General features: G+C 37.5%; 2 protein-coding genes across 4 annotated transcripts; both read right to left on the bottom strand.

Moving 5' to 3' along the window:
• Positions 1 to 22: 22 nt before the first annotated feature.
• LOC106175419 (ubiquitin-conjugating enzyme E2 H) lies at positions 23 to 11,473 on the bottom strand. Its single transcript, XM_013557408.3, has 7 exons — positions 11,292 to 11,473; positions 6,205 to 6,281; positions 3,762 to 3,836; positions 3,342 to 3,381; positions 2,765 to 2,817; positions 2,326 to 2,454; positions 23 to 1,556 (listed from the first exon to the last, which is right to left on the bottom strand). The coding sequence occupies exons 1-7, from the start codon at positions 11,342 to 11,344 to the stop codon at positions 1,435 to 1,437; spliced, it is 549 nt and encodes a 182-aa protein (XP_013412862.1). The 5' UTR covers positions 11,345 to 11,473; the 3' UTR covers positions 23 to 1,434.
• Positions 11,474 to 12,836: 1,363 nt separating this feature from the next.
• On the bottom strand, positions 12,837 to 21,682 carry LOC106175404 (uncharacterized). 3 transcript variants are annotated; one of them, XM_087014993.1, is made up of 7 exons: positions 21,436 to 21,682; positions 19,772 to 19,923; positions 18,307 to 19,533; positions 16,365 to 16,587; positions 15,887 to 16,096; positions 15,138 to 15,351; positions 12,837 to 13,929 (listed from the first exon to the last, which is right to left on the bottom strand). In XM_087014993.1, the coding sequence occupies exons 2-7, from the start codon at positions 19,875 to 19,877 to the stop codon at positions 13,666 to 13,668; spliced, it is 2,244 nt and encodes a 747-aa protein (XP_086871119.1). In that variant the 5' UTR covers positions 19,878 to 19,923; positions 21,436 to 21,682; the 3' UTR covers positions 12,837 to 13,665. The 3 variants fall into 3 exon arrangements, with proteins under 3 accessions (XP_086871119.1, XP_086871117.1, XP_086871118.1); XM_087014991.1 differs by having other exon boundaries at positions 14,544 to 15,351; positions 21,436 to 21,681; XM_087014992.1 differs by having other exon boundaries at positions 14,544 to 15,351; positions 18,841 to 19,533; positions 21,436 to 21,678.
• Between the last annotated feature and the right edge of the window lie 3,164 nt (positions 21,683 to 24,846).

The following is a 24,846-nucleotide window of genomic DNA, read 5'->3' as shown; positions in this document are numbered from 1 at the left end:
CCAAGTCGGTAATACGATTAAACCAGTTTTACTTTTTTATTGGCAACTTTTAGATTATACATTATACAAAATTTGCTTACACTGATATTTTATATTATGTATATTAATATAAATTAAAAATATATTACAATGTACAAAAGCATCAAGCATGTCAATTTAACCAAATACAGCAATGCACTAGGCTCATGATAGTGCTCCACTACTGAAGGGCAAGTGATAAATAGAATACACTAAAAATCAACACAGCTGAGTTATATACAACACACCAACCAAAACCACCTTTTCAAGTGAAAAACACTTAAACACAACACTTGTGTTCAAATCTACTCATTCTTGACACTAAGGCCAGTATGTAAAATACAATTATCTTGGGCACCTTCAGTACTATGTAGAAAAGTTGTTCATTGTACTTAATTCAGACAAGCTTTATTTATTGCCTTTCCAAAACATTATTTTGATGATTATGCTTGAAGGAAAAAAAAAAGAGGACATAAGCTCCGAGAAGCAACTTTGATTCATGGAAGTGTTTTTGAGAGAATTGGAAATGATGTATCTTTCACAAACAACGATAAACTATTAAAATAATGGATTTAGTAATAATTTTCTTTTTTTGTAATACTGAGACACCATTCTCTAAAGGAAGAATGGAAAACTGGATGCTTGTCTTGATCCGTACCTTATATCTTTCACTGATCAGTACACTTCCACAAATTGCACAAACATTGCAATGCTTACTTGGTGAAATTCTGCAAAATTATGGAAACTTCACAAAATGTTAACACCATCAATGGGACTGTGATTTAAACCATGAGTGACTCAAACATTGATGCAAAACCTTGAAAAGATATCAAGTTAATGTGCAGATATGATAGTTTCCTACTGAACAATAAAGGGTGGTAATGGGCACAAGTGAAAGAGGAAGTTGACCAACTTTCCAAACACTTTTCCTCAAAACTACCAATACACAGCCTAACACTACTATGAGGGTTAAAGGACTCAATGACAATTAAAATCATTCTCCAAAACAGATGATGCCTTGGTTATTCTAAAATAAAATGTAACACCACAGTATTATTACCAATTAACATTTTCATAAAACTTAGAAAATGCCACTGTACCACCTTTCTAGGGTGACGCTAAATAAAACACTTTCACCTGGCTTAAAATAATTCTTCCTTAACTTAAAAACAGAGCATCTAATCCTGTACACCATTTGTCTAGTTGGAGAAGAAAAGCAGCATTTCAAACATGACCATAAGTGTAATAGAGACTTCTTCAGACATCTTTTTGACTACTTAAATATAATTATGTTATATATGGACTATTTACATTATGCTTATACATATGAACTATGTATACATATCTGTATTTATATATATATATATATAGCTTTAATTTTAAAAAAAGTCTGTTTTGAGTCTATACATCCTGGTGTCATAGTTCCATGTCCTGTGCTTCATCCTCAGAGAAGTCACTCATTGAACTCTCACTAGACGAGGAGTTGTCCTCCTGTAACTCCCTCAGAGCTTCTTCTGTAGCATATTTCTTCACATATTCTGAATACGTATAAAGAAAATGTATGTTATTTTAATTTTTAATATGAATTCAAACAGACTAGAAAAGATTTCCAACTTCCTTTTTTTTACCATATTGGTCAGGTAAGTAAAATATATATAATATTAAATGTGAAACCAAGCCCCTGGCTGCAATACAAGTGTTTTGACAGCATGAAGCGTAGCTGTGAATGCGCTGTGCATAATCATCCCCTCCATCATACACTTTCTGAAGTAATAGAATTTCTCTTCTGCTGCTGCTGCTGTTTATTTTCTTCAAGCACTGACCAGAAATGAATCTTGCATAACTTTTTTTCCTACTGACAGATCTTAAGTGAAAATAATTGAATTTCACGAGTTTCAAGAAAAGAAATCTGACTTTATGTACATTTCAGAAATTCTTGACAAGACATTTTTATGTCAATAATTTTTCTCATAAAAAAGGAATAAGGAATTATAGTCATATTAAGAAACTGAAACCAGGAACAAGCTTAGCTACAAATAATGTTTCACATTTTAAAGAACACGCTTAAAGTTAAATTGAAAAACTGAGAAAAACACCCAAGACAGAAGTCCAATCTTATTACTGTACACAATATCCCAGTGTTGGTTCTTTTTTATATGGATTTGATTTTGTAGATCTATACAAAGTACAAGATTTTTTTTTCAATATTCAATTTGATAAACAAATCTTTAACAGATGCACTGTCAGTCAATATCTTGCATAATATTATATTCTGCTCTGACTTGAGGTTCATTTTAATCCTATTACCTTGAACTTTTTTCTTATATTCTTCTGGTTTGTGAAGATACATGGCGGCAGCGTCACCATTCAGTGGGTCTATTGGGTTTGGGTAGGACAGCAATTGAGGCAAAAACGAATCAAATATATTGCTCAGATCTGAAAAGTAAATAATACATAATTTAATGATTATCATTATTTTTATCATTACTAAATTTAAGCCTTTATTCATGTGAATTTAGGCAGTCAATCAATACTGACTTCTGCATGCACAACACACTTTACTGATGCCACATCATTTATATAGAATTTTTATAACTGATACATAAAGTACATAAAGTTTTCCATTCTTGTGGAATCACATTCAGATACAATAATTTTTATGGACTTGAACTATGTAACTGAATATCCAGCCATCATCTTTGTCTGCCCAAAACCAACAACTCTCGTGGCAGTGCTGTGGTCTTACCATATAAAGCAGTCCAGGCCTGATTGATGACATCTAAACACACTGTTCCAGATCTGAAATGTAAGATTACAATGTGACATTAATTTAGAAGGAACACACACACACACACACACACACACACACAATCACTATGGATGAGTGAGAGTAATACCCCTATTCCACATGGACTACGGATACTACCAACTGCCAGGAATTAATAAATCCCACGGTTCTTACTTTAATCATTATTAATTCTTTAAGCTCTTACTCAGTGCCGATCTACTGGCCAAACAAACTTTGAGCCAAGTCAAGATATACAAGGCAAATTGTTAAATTCCCTAATATTTCTAGAAAAGGAACAACCAAACAAATATCAGCCATTAGCAGAATGTAGTAGCTTAGGTGACCCAGATGGATAATTACTAGTAGGTGAAAATGTTGAACAGACAGCTACAAATATGCACCGACGTTTGTCATCATGCCAAGGTTCAAAACTAACATGAAAATCACATCAAGTTGTCAGCTCTTCTGAGTTTCATGATAGTGCTCCACTGGTCTTTTAATAACATATTTAACAGTTCCTTTCATCCATACTTACACTTCATCAATATTTGGATGGTATATTCTGTTCATAAAACCTGGAAGAATATAAAGAAAATTGTCCTATATATCAATTGAAACTTTTTACCATAACTGCAGGTTTCAGTTACCATTTCGCCTTGTTAATACATTTATAATTATCAATTAAGTAACTTTAAGCTACATTATTTCAACTTAAGTATTCTTTATTAAAGACACAGTAGGTTAACCCATGGCTGACTGAAACAGCCAATGTAAATGCATTTTTATCATATATGTATTCCATATCAGGGGACTACTTGCCAGCTACTATGAAATTATTGCAAGAATAGAGTGGAAAACCCCTGTATAACCCTGCCATGAAGTACACAGTACACAATGTACATAAACTTGAATTCCAGTCACATCTTGAACAATCCACACTGCCTGGCCAGCTTACCTATAGATGGGGACTTGAATGGATACTTATCAGGTAAATCAACACGTACTTTCCACACACCACCTTCATATGCACCTGGAACAAAAAATGGGAATGCTAGGTCTAGTTACCACATTATAGAAAACCAGTCTTAAAAGAGTAAATTAATTTCAAACAACCCAGACCAAGTACTATGACATGAACTTGCACAAATGCAGATATATACATAATGAAACACACACACATATCCACACACACATTTCGTAACATTTATGTAGCATATCAATATAAATCATGTAAATTAAAAGTTTTGTTTCTATTGTTCTATCAAATTCATATGTGACAGGATATAAACACCTTTCCTGGCATAATTAACACCACATAAAAACTCAAAAGTAATTTCTACAACAATATAAATGTATATGATTATTTAAATATCTTTTTTTTTGGGGGGGTGGGGGGGGAGGGGAATATGAAACAATACCCTTTGGTATTTCTCAAAGGTATACTTTTTGAATCTACATGGTGGGATTTGTGGCACAACTATGACCCCATTCAGAATGAAAGATTCGAGTGCAAACTGGTCCAAGGTTCAAATATGGCGGACCCTACATAAGAGGAAGACCGCTTAATTCAGTTATGGTCTCTCTGCCTCTTACGTACACCCCTTCCCAAGTGTCGTCCCTGCAGGGGCACAGTCGCTAAATCTTGGCTCCATTCAACCGGAAGCTACTTGCGAAAAATTAAGTGTGCACGCCCATCACTACTTGGAAATTAGTCAATCCCCATTTCATTGAAGGGTTTACAACTTGTTACTGACATGTCATTTTCAATTATAGCTGATCATTTTGGAAGACAAATCAAACTACTAGTACTGATATTGAATAGGACTATAATGATCAGAATACTTTTAATATACCGTTTAAATATTATGATCACTTAAATTAATACAATGAATAATTGTAATATAGATGTTAGGAATATGTAACTTACATAAGGCTTCAGGCCCATGAGGGTTAAAGTTTACACTTTGAAAATGACACAATGAGAAATATGAAAATATCACAGAAAATTCTAAAACCATGAGTGCTGCCAGCGTACACGCTGGTGGTACTAATAATCCAATCATGCTGGTTTTCCAATATGAGCTGTATGTCAGTCCTAAGAATCATTCTTGTAAGCTACAAAATAATATAAATCACAGTTTTCCTTTCATAACATTTGTGGAGGTAGTGCACAAAGTCGGTTTTTACTCAATTTTAATGCAACATTACATAATGATTAACAGCTTAATCACCACTGATTTTTAATCATCTACTATACTTATCATGGACATTTAGAAAATATAACTACAAATTGGCTTCATACCCGTGGGGTTTTAATTCACACACTGAAAATGCCAATATGTGAAAAATTTACATTTCACAAATGACTGAATAACTTCCAGACAAAGACACCAATTAGACTGATTTTCCAGTTCAAGCTGTATAATAGTCCTGTTTCTTTTTCTGTAAATTTTAGAATAATAAGGGGCATGGTTTTCCTTAACCCAATAGGTACCGGTGTAACATGAAAATCTGACTCCCCCAGTCAAAATTTCATACCGAAAATTTGACCCCCCCCCCCCCCCCCCCCCCCCAAACAAATATTTATAAAATTTATTTTACTTGAGTATATGACTTTTAACTTGTAGTATGCATAATGGAGGATACACTGGCACTTTTTGTTAGTTTGCAAGTGAAAATTTTCATGAGAAAAAAAGAAAATTTAAAATGTGTATTATACCACCCAAAAATAAATTCATTTAAAACTAAAAAAGCATAACTTCAAGAAAAGTAACCCAATCAGGCTGGTTTTCGAACTCAATCTGTATTTTAGTAATAGTGATCACTCCTGCAGGTTTGACGTCAATAGATCAACTGTTTTTCCACTTAATGTGTTATCTGTTGTTGCTGAAAAGGGGGTAAAAAAACGCATGACTTTTGAAAAATGGACCGATCAAACTGATTCCTAAATTTGACCTGCATTTTTTTGAAAATTCATCAGTTCTGTAAGTTTGAAGACATTGTAAAATGGTTTTCCACTTATCATGTTATCTCTGAAATTGAACATGGCGACGGCCTGGCAAAGGTGATGAGAGATGCAGGTGACGGCTATACAAAATACTGTGTCTGTACAAAATAAAACATGCCAAATCCAGGTTAAAGTAATATGGGTGAAAAATGTAATTAATACCCATAATGGTTTTGTTAAAATTAAAAATAAAGTGACTGAAATTTGAATTTTTATAGATTTCAGCAATATTTTTATAACACATGAATAATATCTAACGTTTTGAATTGTTACAAGAACTTCCTATTTCCAGATACATTTATCCTAAGGTACTAAGATTTTCCAAAGTGACAAATCAATAAAAAACATTATAATATATAAAGACATCCAGTATAACCACGTCTATACTTACTTCCTTGGGGCCCATAGAACTTGACAACAAATTCATTTAGTCCACTGAGGATGGTGACTTCATATTTGCTTTCTATTCTGAACTGTAGTTAAGAATATTATTAAACAACCTAAACAATGCAACAAAATCCACTAATAATGCAACACTTGCATCTGTACATGTATATGATTATGTGTGCGTATGCACTATTATCTTTGAGAACATGTGTGTGTTCGTTGTCTCTGTGTGTGTGTGTGTGTGTGAGAGAGAGAGAGAGAAGAAAGAGAGAGTTATCAATCAAGTACCAAACTGAAAATCACTTTGGTCTAAATAAAAATTGCACAAGTTGGCATTTTAATGTAACGAAATCAACATTGTGATATCAAGATGACAGTGTGTGCAACATAACAAACACAGACATTATGTTTCACCTGTGTATGTACTAGTGCTGTTATCACTATCTTAGTCAAACGTGGTGATGCCGAAACAGTCTACTTCATGTTTGCTTTGCACTTCCACACATGTCCCCAGTAAACCTTCTGCCTCACAAATAACTGTGCAGAATCAATGAGCAAGCAAATGCCACTCATCAAACCCAAGGTTCTGATAACACAATGTTATCTCACTTATACCAAAGCTAATGCTTCAAACAATAAGATAATTGCATTTGTATTTGGCATATGTATGAAAACAAAAAACAGCCATGTCAAACCATATAATTTACACATTCTGAAAAATTGACAAGAAGGTCCAAACAAAATTGAACTGGCCACAGACATAGAACCTATGGCTAACGTCGCATACTCTGTTATGTATAACAATTGGACAAACTACTAGAAAATGTTTTGTATCTTGAATAAAATACACACAATCATATATGCATCTGCGTAAATATAAACACATACAGTATACCGTATATGTGTAATATTATTATACACCTAGGAACCCACTAATGCACACATGCACATATTTATGTAGGCACACACATACCAATCAATATACATATTTGCATGTCCACAATTCTGGGTAACAGCAGGGGCTGATCATCTTTGAAAGTATGTAAAAATATTCCTATGCGTTATATTACAATGGGGGCGCTTTCATGTGAAAGGGGTGGATTTGTCTTATTATAACAGATAATTTTATGTTTCCAAGCATTGCTGTGTATTTTAAACTTTTTAATTCTTAGCTGAAAATGACCTAAAACAGCGCTTGAATCTGGGACACAGACATACCAGTCAGTTTTACAGCTGTATATTGTGGAAAAGAAAATTTTCAAAAAATTGTCACTTTTTTGGTCATATCCAGGATCATTTAGGACACATTAAGAAAAACAATAATTGCTCTTCATCACAAATTTTCATGGATGATGAAAACAGGTTGTTGCGGGTTACTATTGTTTCTGTTTTCAACTTCAGTACAAAATCTCCCATACACGTGAACCATACATATCATTCAATTTTGGGATTTAAATATTTGAAATACAGTCTGCTTTTCATAAAACAACAATGTGTAAGGAAATCCTGTCATCTGAGCGGGTAATCACAGATGTTATGACCCAATCCTGTTTCGTTTCCTCCAGACTCGCAAGACAACGAAACCACAGCTAACGTGTAGTTTCGTTTTCCCATTCAGATTTGGCCCAAGGACTTAGCTTAAAGAGAATTTCATTGATGATGTAACAACACAGTCACATGAATATTAAATTAGACCAATTAAATTAGCTTTACTCGGTCCCCACTTTTTGGCTTGTAACTCACGAAAATTGACTTCATGTAATTGCTGTTTAACTGCTGATTTAGGATCGCAGTGAGCTTTCCCAACTCTATAAAGTTAAGTGTACTCTTCCCTGATAATTTTTATATGTGTTTAATATGATGCTTATTCTAAGCACAAAGCATGCTCACAAGATCGGCTCCATGTTGCCCACGTCCTATGTTGTTGTTACCCAGTATCGTGGACGTGCAGATATCTAAGTCAAGTAAGTGAATAATCCACTATGCAAACACCAAATGGGGGAAATCTATTTTGCAAAATATAGGTCTTTATAACGTGCAGATACCCCTTAAATAAAATACCTACAATAGACGAGGTGGCAATCACATAGGCCGCATTCACATCGAGTTGAGCCATGGCTCTACAAAGCCACGACCTAAATATGGCGGATGTACATGAAAGGAAAACCGCCTAATCTTTTGATAGTCTCTCCGCCTCTCACACGCCTCCCCATGCGTAGTCCCTGTGAGGGTACAGTCATTAAATCTCGGCTCCATTGGGAAGACACATGGGGAGGCGTGTAAGAGGCAGGGAGACTATTAAAAGATTTGGCCGTTTTCCTTTCATGTACGTCCGCCATATTTAGGTTGTGGCTTTGAAGAGCCATGGCTCAACTCGATGTGAATGTGGCCATATTGTCACGTTTGGTGCTGGAGCAGCTATCCACCTTTTGTGCACAGCACCAGAACCAGAGCCTGGACACACCATCAGATAGGGCCTATAATCATACTAACTATGCAATAGGAACTGAACAGTTACAAGTTCAGCAGCAGACTGTACACCACATCAGATAGGCCGCATTCAGAAAAGTGGACTTACTAGTCCAAGGGTCAAATATGGCCAACCCACTTGAATACTTCCCCACGGGGAATCTATTCAGTGTCTTTTAGCTGATTCTACAGCAAGCTTTTTAATGGGTCGCCATATTTGACCTGCGGACAAGTTAGTCAACTGTTCTGAATGTGGCCATACAGGAATGTAGGCATCTGCAGTTTGAGCAGGGGGCAGTGCAGCTTAGGTGATGCCAAATGCCATTAAGTGCTGACCAACATTTCACTTTGTTAACTAAGCTGAAGAACACGGTGTCACTAGAATAGTTCTGTGTACAGCTGTGGCAAGGTGCCATATACAATAACTATGTACATGTACAGAGTGAACAGACTCAGACTATACATGCACATATGCATGCTTAAGGTGCATGGCTTTTTTATAACACATACACAGCAAGACAGCCTTGCCCTGAATATTAATTCAAGTATGAAATTTACTTAAATAAAGCCTTGTAATATCTTGGTCATTGTAAAATCCAGCATATTTCTCGACACTTTCCTTTATATCAAAACGTGTAATCTTTCAAAGGGAAGAAAATTAACTTGGCTGCAATCAGCAACACACTAGCGCATTGTTTTCATCTCCATTCAGCTTTCAGCAGGGGCTGGGAGAGATTGGTTTTGCATTTTACTGGGATGGGAATACAGTAATCACTGAAATAGAGAGAAAACCTACATTTTCTCTCCTGAATTTCACCTGAACGCTATTTAAGAGCTGCTCTTTTCTTTCTTTTTTGACAGTCCAGCTAACTTTCTTTCACACACACACACACGCACGCACGCACGCACACACACACACACATTTATATATAAAGAACTATATCAAATACCCATTCCTGATTCTAATGGATGGAAAGCCAAAATACAAGTTTGCTCAATATCTTTTAAATTACCTATGAACTTGAAGTGAGTGTGGATTCCCTATCATTCATGTAAACCACTTCTACTAGTTTTTTTATTAATAGACTCAAGTAAAGTTGACATGACAATGGATAAACAAAATTAATCATCAACTGAACTGCACTTTTTTCAAATTTTTGATATAAAAGTCCACAAAATGACACGGTAATGTAAGCAATGTAGGGCACATTATTGCTATGCATTCAATTAGCACAACTATTCAAATATTTCTTTTCCAATGTAGTCATATAAACACCAGCTTTTCTGTGTCCTACTTAATGCCAGTAGGGGACGTATTACATTTTTAAACTGATTGCATTTAGCGAGAGTCCCCGCAAAATTGGATAGACCTATGCAGACAGATAGGTTCAATGGGAATGAGCCTTTAGAAAAAATTCCAAAGACCAATATCTGGACTCCTTTGGATTTTTCCTAAAACTCACTTTCATTACTTACTCTCAATTTATCAATTCCAAAGAAGAACTCCACATGAAACACAGAAATCTTACAGTGGATTAGGTTTGAATATTACCAGCTAAAGAACAGACAAATCTTATTACAGTGTACTTGACTACAGTGCTGAAATACAGACAACAAATATTATAATTTCATGCACACACATGAAAAAAGCAAGCTCGTTAGATGAAAAAAATGCATGGATTTTATCAGCATATCAATCACATTCTATGTGTGTCTATGACTAAATGTACATGTGCTTTGCCATATGTAGGTATATCATCTATCCAATTAGGCATTACAATTATCACATCTGGCTACAGGTTAATACATAAAAAGGGAATGCCTCATTGGACAAGAAAACACCAGGACTCTAGCTGTTTTACAAGTTTAACCATGTAGTCAGAGATAGATATTGTTCTCACATCCCAGGGACACAAGTACCTAGGGTTAAGGCTTCAGATTCAAGGCAAAAGACATCAATTTTTCACACAAGGGACGTCTTGCCAGGAATAGGCCCACAAGCACCTGGTATATAATAAGGTATGATGATGTCACACCATTTCACCATTTATCATGCCCCGTCTTTATCCAGCAAACAATGCAGCATTAACTGCAGACACATGTCCATTTATTGTATATGTTGGTAATAACTGCTCTGATGGAAATACAAATAGCAAATTATCATGCAAAAACAAAAAATAAATAAATTTACACTGCAAAATTGTTGCAATTAAGATGTTATTGGCAAAATGATCTTTCCTAACATGCCGACTTGTCAACTTGGGAGGGTATTTGGAATGAATATATATCCAAAGTAGCTTCAACTGCAATTAATGAGTTTTGGAGTGGAGGGGGGGGGGGTTTGCGACGCAACAGATTGATCTAACATTTCATGCCATACATGTCGTTCCACTACACTATAATTTACTGTGTCAAACATTAAACACACAATCAAAAGATATAAAACTATATTCTTAGTAAGATTTCCCAACAAAATGTGACGCTATTCTTAAGTTGCTGCATACAGCTGAACGAGGTCGACATAAACTTAGCAGTTTAGTCGACACCTCGATCTCAGTTGGGCTAGGTCCAAGTTCATCAAAAGAATTCTCCCTTATCAAATGAAATAACGAGTAAGGATACAGTTTCACGACGTCTGTGTCCATTCGTCTCTTCCCTGGGCTCGGTGATGACATATCTTTAGCTGCGGAGTTACGTTTTTCGGATATTTTTTTTACACTTGGCCCCTCTTCGCAATAATAATAATAATAATGGCGGACGTATCTCCTGGGTGACGTCAACCTGTCACGTGACTGGTTGAGGTAGGTATTAGGAATTCATGTAAAAGCCTCTAATTAATAAAAATGGTACTGTAACTAAACTTTTCAGCGTTATTTAAGTTAATTTCATACTTGAGTTAATCAAATATGATCAAATATATTACATATATTAGCAGAATTTCTTTAAATATTCTGTGCAGGTCAAAGTTCAAATTTGATTGACAGCTGCAGGTCATCAGCTGTTCGATGTAAACAAATGCACGAGTTTCGTATGGTCTTCGTCTGCCGCATTAGCAGTAAGATCCTCTGCGATGGCACATCACTTAAAATACATAAATACCATGAAAATAATTGGATGTAATTGCATGCACATTGTAATATGCATTTCGGACGACGAAACACAAATTTTGTAATTTTCAAAGCACATATTAAACACATTCTCATTCAAATGTTGTTGTTATAGAGCCTACGCATCTACTGCAATATTCCATGTTTGTTTTTATTTCACTCCTGTCGCAATCGAAAGTTTATCTTCACTTAAAATTTTGTTTCTCATACGCTAAATCAATGTGGGTATTTTATGCATCTTTTTTTACTTAATATTACGAATATCATCAGGACATTCTCGTTTTTAGATGAACGTAGATAATGGAAGTAAATGCTACAGCCCTAAATGAGCTTTGTGAATCTACTCCATTAATTTTTTTTTTTTTTTAGAAAATAGTCGCTTTGCAAGAAAGGGGATATTCGTTTTTGTCGCAAATTTTCATTGAATCATACAAAAACATTTTATCTCTTGGTTTCGACCTTTGACAAGTACCCTGATTTTTCAATTCGATGGTGGTCAACTTTTTAACTTAAAAGGAAAACAACTGTTCGTTTTGGCCAAAAAAAAAGTGTCCTGGGGTAAACGACAATTTTCCCATCCCTGCCAATGGTTAATGAATCCATTTCTACATTCAAAGTTAGTCCCTGTTTTTTTTTCTAAAAATTTTGTTTTATTTTTTGTAATAATCTCTTAAGAGGTCACGTGGTCCGATGACAAGCACAGATTTCATAATAATTGCTATAACTGCCGTTTTGGTGGTAAAATAGAATGTATTATAGTTCTATTAGTTGTTTACATTCTATTTATTGTGAAATATAGATTTCATACGAAGAGTTGTTATCCCTTTAAGTACTTTCCCCCACAGATCTGACCTGTGCTCTTCCAATAAAGAATTGTCAACTTCACGCGCGGAAATTAAAAGCTAATGATATCGAGAAGAGATCTAGAAAAAACATTTGTCAGGTAGCCCCTGAGCCGACCCTTTTGCCGCATGGCAGTGTTTTTCAACTGTCTGGGAATCATAAACTAAAACTTGTGTTTGAGGAAATTCAATTATGAAAAAAAAAACATAATTAATAATAGGGCTTAATTCTAATTTATTGATCTCTAGAAAAGAATCAAAATGGACTAATAGAAAAGAAATATTCACTGAAGTACTATATACAACGTTCTCAGGCAAACAATGAGGTGGAAATATGTTTTCATATCAATTTAGACAGCCGTGTAAATTTTTGAATAATGACCTACCTATATATAGGTGAGTTACGTCAGTAATGCTGCCATTTTGTGTAATATTTGCATAATTCTGACTTGTCCCGTTATTTTGCTGTTTTATACAATTTTATCCATCAAGAACTCAACAGTAATTAAAAACTGATCTAATACAGTTCGGAAAATATTTCACAAAATGTGTGCATAACTCTAGGAGTCTCTTTCTAGTGAAATGATCTTTAAGGAATAAATGCAGACGAAGTTACAGTTATTCTAGGTACTAGTTAATCAATTCGCCACAAGTAATAACAGTTTTCACCCCACGTTTTGAGTCAACTGTAAAATTTCCTACAGCTAGACTACATGTAGCACATGCTATTTTAAATCGGTTCAATGACGTTGATAAATCCGAAAATAGTTGAAAATCAGCATTATGACTTTGAACTCAGGGGGATATATTTACAAACTGCATGGCTTATTCTCAGAATCAGTGTTGCTGTGATTGGATATTAGACCTACATTTTCTTCCAACTTAGCTTGCACTGGTACGGTAACAACCAATAAAGCCATATAGCACGCTATGAAACGAAACATGCACCCGATATTTCGGAGAATACCCAAAGAATGTGGGTGAATGACTTCGTGTAGATTCATTTCTATCGAATAGGCATGAAAATGTAATATAAATAAATGGTTTTCACTTGGTACTGGTGTTGATTTGGCGCACAGGTTTACTGTGAGGCCACCATAACGGCTTCTGTGGATTTTCTATTTTCTTCTTTTTCTTATTCACCACCACCGCGTGGATGACTTCCTGAAGTTTGTCATTTTTCAGTCTTTTCTTGGGCGGAGCAGGTGGCTGCACCGGCTGGATGACTGGCGGTGGGGGCGGGGCGCGTGGTGTCGTCTGCTGAGACGATGGCGGACTGTCCTCAATCACGTGGATCTCATTGCGTATAACCTAAACGACAAGAAGAATTTTTGGTGCTAACACATCAAGTTCCATTAGTTCATTAGAAATAAATAAAATAATGATACTTTATTCTGTAAGAATATAACAGTTTTACTGACTGGATGATATAACAATTTAACAACATATACCAAAAATCCATTTGATAAATGTTCAAAGTTATTGGCAACAAAGCGTTATATAGGGGAGGGTGTGTGGAAGGACAGAAAGGAAAAGATTATATGAGTAGGCAGATATCTAAGTAGTTATCCTATAGCGATGCCAAGAAAACTTGCTCAATAACATCATTTACAGCAACAAAACCAAGACTTCAAATATTGATGTTAGTGATTGCCTCACTGACGGTCGTTTATCACCTGCGGAAATCAGTAATCAACACATGCAATGTTACATTCTGTGTCAGCCAGTAGTAAAAAAAATAATAATAAATAAATTAATTAATTAATAAATAAATTTCTAAACAGCAATGCATCAGAATAGAACAGCATTATTGACAACAGAGGAGGGATTTCTAATGAAGGTGGCGGTTAGCAATTCTACAGGTCCTAGAACACGATGGTTGTAAGTAGAGTTTTACAGGTGTTTATCAAGGCATATGCTTGTACCTTCGGTCTGGCATATGTTGACTTAATTGGCTTTTCATACAGGTGCCCGTTCATATGTTCTGCAGGCGAGTAAGATGTATTCTTATGGTTGAGGCCTGGACGGTCATTGTTGCTTTCCCTGATACTATCATTCGACGGATTCCTAGGTTTCAAGTTTCGAGGGGTTGCCTGGGGGAGTGGGCTACTCTGCATACTGTCGATTAACTGACTAGCAACTTGGGTTGGACTGATAGTTGCGTCACTTCGAGGGGACACAGGACTGCCGACGGTTGAGGGCGTGTCCCCTTCCACGTCACTTGGCCAATTTCTTAAATGTGGGCGTCTCCTGTAGTATTTGTCATCTGGATATTTGCCTCCAAAGTCGTTTGGATAGCTTGGAGAACCGTCCACTGGGTCATCGTCGTCAGCACTGCGTTTTGATGTCCTACTCGGCTGGGAGTCTGCGTCGTCGTTTTGGCGTGGCCTTGGTGGTTTCCGTCTCGAAGAGTCGCTGTCTTCAGCCTCTGAACGTGGAGAACTGAGAGAGTGTGGGGACGAATGGGACCTAGGGTCTAAGCCAGGCTGAGGAGGTTTGGATGAATAATAATGTATTACCTGCTGCACGGGCGATGGGCTGGCGGGAGGCGGAGGAGAGGGAGACGGGGATGGACTGCGACGCCTGGGCTTTGGATCTTCTTTAGGCGCCGACCGCCGCGTTTTATGGTGATAGTAGACGTTTTCAACAACTTCCGGGGGTGTCTGTTTGTTGGTTGACTTAAGAGGCCTCGTTCTGTCTTTAAGATCGTTTTCGTGGAAATGAACTTCTTTCCTGAAGTAGAGGCATATAGGATTAATGGCATTATGGTAGAAATAAACACACACACACACACACACACACACACACACACGCAAGAAGTGCAGTTTTCACGACAGACGCTGTGCAAGCAAATGGAATGGTTTGCTGAGTATCGATTTGCAGTTTCATAAGGAATCGATAGGCAATATATCTTTTGTGATTACAAAACTAAGACAGCGTTTACTATTTAAGGGGTGTTTTTTTTTGCAACGTGTTTCCCCTTTATATTAATTTACTTTAACACATTAAACAAGAAGGAAATTGAGTAAACCGTTGAAATGGCGATGTTTTAAAAACTGCATTGGTGATTTTAACAGTAGCGAGTAAAGGGATAATGAAGGGGATAACTGTGAAATTCAATACTACGCATTTGTTTTTCCAGAAATGATTACATCCACACACACAAACAGATACACGCACGCACGCCCGCACGCACCCTGCATATACACACACACACACACACACACACACACACACACCTGTTACCCGATTGTATTTTGGGGCTTACCTGACATTAGGGCCATAGGACTTATTTTGTCTCTTTGGTTCACGATCATCATCTAGATGGATGATCTCTACGTGATCATATGCATGTTCAACATCATACTCCGGCTCGTTATTCTGGCGTGTAATTTTCTTCTTCACGACCCTTTTCTGTGCCACGGGACTTTCTTTGGAATAACGGACGTACTCTGTCTCATTGGCAACGTGTGTGCGACTTAAAGCGAAAACAAAAAATGAACGCAATCAGAGTTCTAGAGGAGCTAAATTAAGATAAACCATCATTGGAATTATGGACGTATGACTAAAATTAAATGTAAAAAACTGCATGGTTTAAAAATCACTAAATCAGATGGTTAAAAATATCACGGAAAAAGATCGGTAAGGCTGTGGGAGGAGTTGAACGTAAAACTTCAAGAGAATAGGAAATACTAAGGAGTCGAAGTGAATGTGAAATTCTCTGATACAAAAGGGAAGCGTCATACCGAGGGCAGCATCCCTGGCATCCCGCTGTTCCCCCGCCTCCTCCCATACAGCCTTGAACGCCACAGCAGCCACCGCCACAGCAGCAGGCCCAGATGAGCCAGGCCAGGAGGCCCAGTAAGAGGAGGCCAAAAATGACCCCGAGAAGAATCCCTAACCAGGTCGGGAAGCCGCCTCCAGTGTCCCCAGTGAAAGTAGACCCCGTGTTCTTGCCATTGCCCCAGTCTGTAATGTTAAAATATTTTATTTTGTAAATTGCAGTGGTAACAAGGAAAATGATTTCATTCACTTGCATTTCTTTCAGCGGCAAGATGCTTTAATTCTATAAAAAAATTAAATTTCAGTTAAACGTATACGTTCATTAAGTGTTGTTTAAAGAACAAACATGCAAACTTCTGTTAAATAATAAATCTAGAAGACAGAAATTGCCACATAGTTGACAGAAAACAATTATGAATTAACAATTGATTATCCACAAATCCGTACAACTTCAAATTTAATTTAATTTGGCTCTGTTGTTAGTGCATAACAGATGGATCCAAAGCCAGAGAATCTTATACTGTAGATATGGGTATATTAAAGCGGATAAGCACCTGCATAAGTGCAACGCACTGATAAGGCCGTGTTCACACGTTTACTAAGATAGACTGGCAATACAATATATCTCTCTGACAACATGGTGCGTTCGTAGATACTTTATCAGAGGGTAAGACACTACATATATTTATATAAATATAGCAATATGTTTGCCTGCGCCTGTTTCAGTGAACACATTCAAAGATAAGCCACTCTTTTCTAGCGCTTGGAGGAGCCACCCCAATTAAATTATAACTAGGCCCAATTTTGAATTCAGCCTTTATTTTATTCAACATGAAACTGATTATGAAAAGAATTATCTCGACTCTAATCATTAAGCATGAAGCATGGGTTAGTATTCCAGAAAACCTACACCTCATTCACAATGAGCTGGTGATCTTACGAGTACGTTTGAAACAAAAGGGGGCGTGTTAATCTGATTGCATTTAGCGAGAGTCCCGGCATAAGTGGATTGATCAAGGGAGAACGATAGTTTCATTGGGGATGAGCCCCTAGAGAGATATACACCCCATTTCCATAGAATTTTAGATCGATCTATCCCTGTGGGGAGTCTCACTAGATTACTGTCAGCTTGGCCGGTTTAAACGTCTGTCCCGCCTACTAAAAGCTGTAAGGGGGTAATTAACTATGGTGCCCGCTCGGCTGACTGCAATTTAGCGTGAACCCCCAGGGAGTTAGGTCGATCTAAAAAATAATCTTTAGATCGATCTAAATCTCTGGGAAAGCACCCATAGATGCAGATTTTTCTAGCGCTCGGAGACGTGGCAGCGATGTGAAAGCTACGTATAGACAAGATCAATACTCACCAACATAATTTCCAGAAATGCATTGATAATAAGGTGGTGTTTAAGACCCCATTCTCATAGACACCACCGCTCTGCGTGGGTCGACCCAACTCTGCGGGGATTCTCGTTAAGTGCAATCAGCATAACTGAATGACAGCATTCAGTGATCGAGTGTTCCCGCGGAGTTGGTGTATATGAGAATGGGGCACAAGAATACGGCAGTTATTTTGCTCTACATTACACAAGCGGCAGTCTAAGGGAATCGAAGTACTTGTATGATCAGCAGAAAAGGTGAAAAGTGCCAAATATAGTGTCATGTAGTTAGTAATGTTTTAGTTATAAATGCTTTAAGTGGGTTACATGTAAGAAGTGAGTGTTTGTCAAAACACATCTAGATCGCCATATGAGATAAATAAAAGGCTTGTTGCGAGCTTAACATATGATTCCGCTGTTATTAAATACGTCAAATGATTTTGCAGCCCAGATGCTTTGAGTCCCGCTCTTCTAATCGAGGATAGTTTTCATGCGCATGCCAAAATTGATTTCTGTTTCGAGGACTTACAAAGTGAAATATTGATGAACACCATTTGGTTATTTTTGACAGAAGGTGGAGCTGGGGCCGGTGGCGACTTTGGCAAGACATGGCATTGCGGCGGGGCACCAATCCAATATCCTGAACTTCCGCAAACCTGTGACGTTGTCCTAGCATTCATCACAAATCCCGGCAAACATCGGTATATCACCAGATCCGCAGGATGATACGGGCCGTTAGAGATAATTTCGCCGTTTGGGATTCCAAGCGGCTGCGAACAGAGCGGGGGTATTGATGTCAATAGACTAAACAAGGAGTTTGAAAGAGGCCTGTGTTGGTTGTGACCTGTAAATGTGTTAGGTGTGACTATCGATTGTGTTGGTTGTTCCTGCTGATTTTGTGGAAAATAAGGGGTAGTAGGGTGCGGGACGAAAGCAGCGGGAGTGTAAGCGAAAGTTGTAGCTAAATTTCGGCTTGTAGAGCTATCCACTGTAACCAAAGCCGGATTGACGCCTGAGGAGGTGGCATTGCTATTGAAAGGCTGTGTAGTGTTAAAATACCCACTAGGCCAGTTAATATGCTGGTTGGTTTCTATCCTAGGAGACCGGTCAATGGGTTTACAAGTCGGGGGCGAGCCCTGCCACTGGAGGCCACTGCCACAGGTCAGGGTGGGCGACCCGTCCATCTGGAAGTCACTCCCACAGGCATACGACGCCTGCGACCCCACGGGGTAAGGGCCTGCTGATGAAAGGTGGGCGTTGGCTACACCAGGAGGGTTGGGGCACGTGGGGTTGCACGAAGGAGGACTGCCCTCCCATCTGAAACTGTTCCCACAGGTCCGTGTTGCCTGTCCCGTCATCAAAAACCCAGCACTGCATTCATATTCTACTGTTTCGCCCGATGTGTACGGGCCCGTGGATTTGACTACGGCGTTGGCGATGACTGGTGGGGTTGGGCAAGTCCGGAGACACTGGGGTGGCCTGCCTGCCCACTGCAGGTTGCCATCACAAAGCATATCGTTGGAAAGGCCACTCATCTTAAAGCCGGTATGGCACTGATATTCAATGCGTCTGTGGGCGATGAAGGGCCCGGTGGTCAGCAGGTCAGCGTCCTGGACAATGGGCGGCTGAGGGCAGGATGGGATAGGCGTGGTGGTCATCGCTGTCGTTGTGGTTGTGGACGGTAGAGATGATGGGATAGGCGTGGTGGTCGCCGCTGTCGTTGTGGTTGTGGACGGTAGTGATGTTGTAGAAGGTGCTAAGATTGTAGAATAAAAGGCAAAATAACTTTTTCTATGATTGCAACGAAATATGCAGGGCAAGTATCATTGTCATAGTTGTAATAGTCATAACATCATGTATATTTGAATCTCCTGATGACGATTCATAGGTCACTTTTTTAAAGTCACAATATATCAATAATTTATTTTTCACATACGCAAAAATAAGAAAAACTCCTCTTTTACCCTGAAATCAGCGTGGAGTGTAATACTCACGTGAAGGGCTGGAGTTGTTCTGAGCCGTACATGTAGATAACATCAGCATCACTGTGGACAGCAAAACTATCCACGGTCCCTCTATCATGCAATATGTACAATACATCTTTTTGGTCCTTTCAGGCACTACCAGAGGGTGAATAAAATGCTGTCTAAATTAAAAATTATGTTTATCATGAAAATACAATCATATTAACAATATACTATAGACAAGGTCCACTATCGTATCGTTTATAAATTGGTCCTAGTGCCGAAGTACTTTTAATGAAAAAATGTTTGAGGGCATTAATCTTTTCTTCGCATGGGGTTTGAAATCATTACCGATTACTGTCAGAAATGGGGTGATTTTGATATATGCTAGCAATTTTTAAATTAAAATTTTGTCCTTTTTAGATAGTTCGTATTGTAGGGAACTTGTGTATGAAATGCCATTAAAAGAAATAGACATCCCTATTAAGTGTTGACAGATTGCTGCACGTGGCACCCAGTAGGCCTACATGGACGTGCAGCACGTGTTTGTTGGCTGTGGTTTGAGTCCATTTATTTTGCTGTAGTTTTTTAAACCCATACACCTCGCGTCTACACGAATTATTGAAGCTAAAAACATTTCCAGCACGTGTTTGTGAGAAATCTGTATTACTTTCTACTGAGTCACTGCTAACCTCGCACATTGTTAATACATCCTAAATTATCTCAACACCATTTCAAAATAATAACAATAATAGTAATAATAAATGTTTTCAGTTCTGTTTATAATCAACAAAGATTAATGGAAGGGTTTACATCAACCTGATTTAATATAACAAAGTTAACCATAAATATAATTGGTGTGATCTATCAAAGCTGAAACCATTGTGTACGTTAAGACGAGAGCGAATGTACGTAAGGAAAGCTTTCTGTATAGGTGTTTTCTGTACACGTTTTGATTTTAAGCTGTATGGAATGGACTTGTTAAAAACAGAGGACTTAACACAATGATTCTAAAGAACCGTAATGTTTTCCATAATGTCACCATTGGTTGATGTACGAAGTATAAGCACTAAGCGACATTCGCACAGTAAAAAGAATTATGTCCCAGACCTGTTCAAGTCCATTCCCACTCTTCGACCAATGGCATTCTCAAATATAGTATCTAACATTGTGGAATTTTGATAATTGAAAATTATTTACATTTTGCGGACGGACACAATAGTATGAACAATAAATAAATAAATAAATAAATAAAAATAACTGCTGATAAGTTCTTTATTCAATATCTTTTGGACAGATACCCTTTTGACATCTAGAACCAATAGTTTTTTAATATCCTTACTCAAAACAGAGACTGGTATTTTGTCCCTGTTGTTGTTGGCTCACGAGAATCAGTAAATTAATCTCTATACCTGTATCTCTTAAATATGATTGAAACAGATTATCCGCCTCCACATGAATTAAGCCCTGGACTCTTTGTTGCTAGACTCCTCAATGGATCTTCTAATTTTTACAATATCTCTTTGTCAAAAAGGGGATATTTGCAAATCTTCATGGCAGAGTTGCAGGCATCACAAGGGCTTGAAAAAAAATAGCATCATGCAACTGTAAACGAGTCCCAGTGCATCATTTGATTAAGGTCAACGATGCAAAAATACGTCCGTCACATGAAAAAAGCAACAATATTCACTTACCTACATTTTCTTTTGTTTTACCAGGAAGCATCTTACTGGTGTAACATCTTTTTCTTCAAAATGTCTACTCCGTCATAAAGAGCGGCACTCGTAAGCGAACCAAAGCTCAGAAGGGAACTACGGTAATCTTTTCCTTATCAGACATATCTGGAGGGAAACGTAAATACTAAGTAAGAACGTGAAATGAACTAATTGCACACAAATGCTCTTTGGTCGTTGTTTTCTATGGGTCATAGGCGTTAGTTTTAATTGGAATTGTTTCCGTGCACCGCTATTTGAGAACGCATTGCCGGCGGCTCCCTGGAAACAACGACAAGTGCATGGTGTTGCCACAACAAGCAACGCAGTAAATTATATACTAGTACTGTTCCTTTCTTTGAAAGTGAACTTTACGCTTTTCGTTTTATTTGAGAAAAGTGGAATATGTTTAAAGCAATTAAGTGAACATTTAAAAACCGTGTGCGGGTTCCCGAGTCCTATTTTCTAATGTGTCACTCAGCGGAACTCGCGTTTTCAGGAACTATTAGGCCTACAATCAGAAAAAGATAAATCATGTACCCAGTTCTTGATGATACTAAAGCTTGTCCTTTTCATATCCACTCCGTCAAAGATTATCATAGTGCGTACAGTGTTTAAATGAAGCGTCAGATACTTCGATTCACAAAAACAAGTCGACTAAGTGTGTAGCATTATATTTCATCAAGGATTGTTTCATGTAAAATCTGAACACAATTTATTTATAATGAGTTATTGATTCATTGACATCTGACAGTCTTTCATTTATATTTTGCTCATCATCGATGTGTTAAATGTCCTCGGTTGAATTATTGGTATTAACGTGTACACTTGTATTTATTCCACATTATTTACACATGTATTATGCTATCACTGCTGCACTGCACGGTGAGGAAGGAGACGGGTTGTCACAGCTCCAGCAGGAGGTCCACAGGCTTTAATCCCAAGCCGAGCTGTTAATTCAACAGTCAAATCAAAACGCCCACCGAGTCAATTAGTTGCTGTCGATATCATATTTAATATCTCCGCGTCAACAGTAGAATGTCCCAGACCATAATGAATCACACTGTAAAGTCACAGTTGTCATGAAATACTATTTACTTAATGACCTAGGGAGGACGACGCTGGCGTGATCGGTTACTGTTCGTTTAGCTTCGGACAGTGGGAAAAATTTTCAACTTCAAATAATTGGAAAAAATTGATTTATTTCAATGACATGACATGACTTAAACGTATCATAGTTCAAACATTGTTAACTGCATGTGTCATATGAAAACAATCGAAATTCAAGATCGCGCCCCCAGTCTGTCTCAAAACGGCCAGGAAGGCAACGGATATTTTCTTTTCTTTTCTTTTGAATGCATAAAAAGTTAAAATTGGGCATTTAGAAAATCAAAATCCAATTTAAGTATGTTGTATTTTGCACTAAAATGTCTCCTTCTGTACTTTAAAGTTACAGTATTGGTTTGTTTCATTTTTCATTGATTTATGCACTAGAACACAGAATGCATAGGCATACATGTAGATCAATAACCGAAATCCAGCCAATGTTGAATTAATAAACACAATTATATTTTGCTGTTTTTTTTTTAATGGAAAAACTCCAATTCACAGTTTTCCTAGACATTTATACATTTAGATATTTGCAATTCTTTCAGTTAGCAAGATAAGACAAGAACAATGACTGTATGACTCTGGTGATTGTAGTGCGCTGTTACAGTGGGCTATTATCACAACTAATGCAATGTTCACCGTACTGTGCATTGCGTCCAGGGCATCCAAGGGAAATACAAAACATTGTTTCCGCCTAGCTTCTCTCTTTGCAAACAGGGGCGTAACCAGACCTTTAAAAATTGTACGCACAGAAAATTCCCAGCACGTACAGCAAAATGTAGACAAACGAAACAGATTAAGGGCAGCGTAATCACAGCATATGTACCACACATCGTAGATTAATTTCCAATAATAATAAAATCATCATTTAAGTCAAATATATTTTCGCGATTTAATAAAGTTTCAATATTTTTATTTACCCAGAACGGTTTATTCATTTAAAAGGAGGCTAACTTCACATCAGCGGACCCCTCCCCTCCCCCTTCGAATAATCCTGGTTCCGCCTCTGAGTTGAACTTAGGCTCTATTCCCATAGATTTTAGATCGATCTATCCCCACGGGGAGTCTCACTAGATTACTTTCAGATAATCCGACTTAAATGTCCGTGCCGCCTACTACAAGCTGTAAGGGGGTAATTAACTTTCGTGTCCGCCCGGCTGACAGCTATTTAGCGTGAACCCCCAGGGAGTTAGGTTGATCTTAAGTAGGTGGATCTAATCTATGGAAATGGGGTGTTATATACAGTTTCATCCAGCTTCCATGCGGGTGCATTGCTCCCAAAAACAACCAACTTTATGACACGACAGAGCTTTGATACATCTAAATTTAATTATTTGTTTGTGAAAATTACCCATGTCACCCTGATAGTTTGGAGGACTAAACTGGATGCTTTGAAGCTTTGCAATAAAAATTCTTCCTTTGATTTTATCTTGTGCCCCCAGGTCTACGTGAGCTGCTCTTTGAAAATAACGCACAGGTAGATTTTACCTGAGATAAATATCGCCAGCGAGAGTGCGTTCGATACTCTCAAGACTACAGGAGAGTTGAAGGCCACTTAACCCTCCAATAAAATGGTAAAGGATGTTCTAGTTAGATGGATGGTTAAGATAGGACTTGTAATGGTAACAGGCCTCAGTTCAATAAAAGTATGCAAGACGGGGGGTCAGAACAATTGTGCATATACAATTGATACAGAGAATTTGTACATAAGTGACTTTAATTAGCAGAGGGTTTTCGATTATATTCCGTGAAAAATACACTAAATTTATATAAAATAATATCATGGTTGGCCAAAAAAATGTACGCACAGTCCATCCGTGCGTATGCCTAGTTACGCCCATGCCAAAGATTGTATTTTGAAAAGTGTCAACAATGTAAGCCCCAGATTGGAGTTTTTCTTCCCTTTAAATTACATTGCGGTGGTTGCAATCAAGCATCTGAGGTAAACCGTAAACGGGTTCTGTGAAGATAATTTTGAGTGGGAGTGGGAGCAAAATACATGTATAAAACAGTTCTTCGAGTCAGGACTTCGATTTCATTTTTTACGATATTTAGCAAAATATATATATACATAGTGTTTATCATGTAATATGATAATATCACCTAGAAAGAGAAGGGGTTGTAAAATAAGCAGAAAAAGCAAAAGTATAATACCCACATTGTGGAGAACTGGCAAACGTAATAGCCTATTTATGTATAAATTTGTCATATTTTCCAATAACACGACAGACTGTTTTTTTTTTTTTTTTTTTTTTTTTGTAAAAAATCCTTCTGGACAATACG

This window comes from Lingula anatina, chromosome 6 (assembly GCF_051362555.1).
Source record: "Lingula anatina isolate TDL-2025a chromosome 6, LinAna3.0, whole genome shotgun sequence".
In the NCBI taxonomy this organism is placed as follows: domain Eukaryota; kingdom Metazoa; phylum Brachiopoda; class Lingulata; order Lingulida; family Lingulidae; genus Lingula; species Lingula anatina.
Note: the sequence above shows the minus strand (reverse complement) of the source record. Positions and strands in the feature narration are given on the sequence as shown.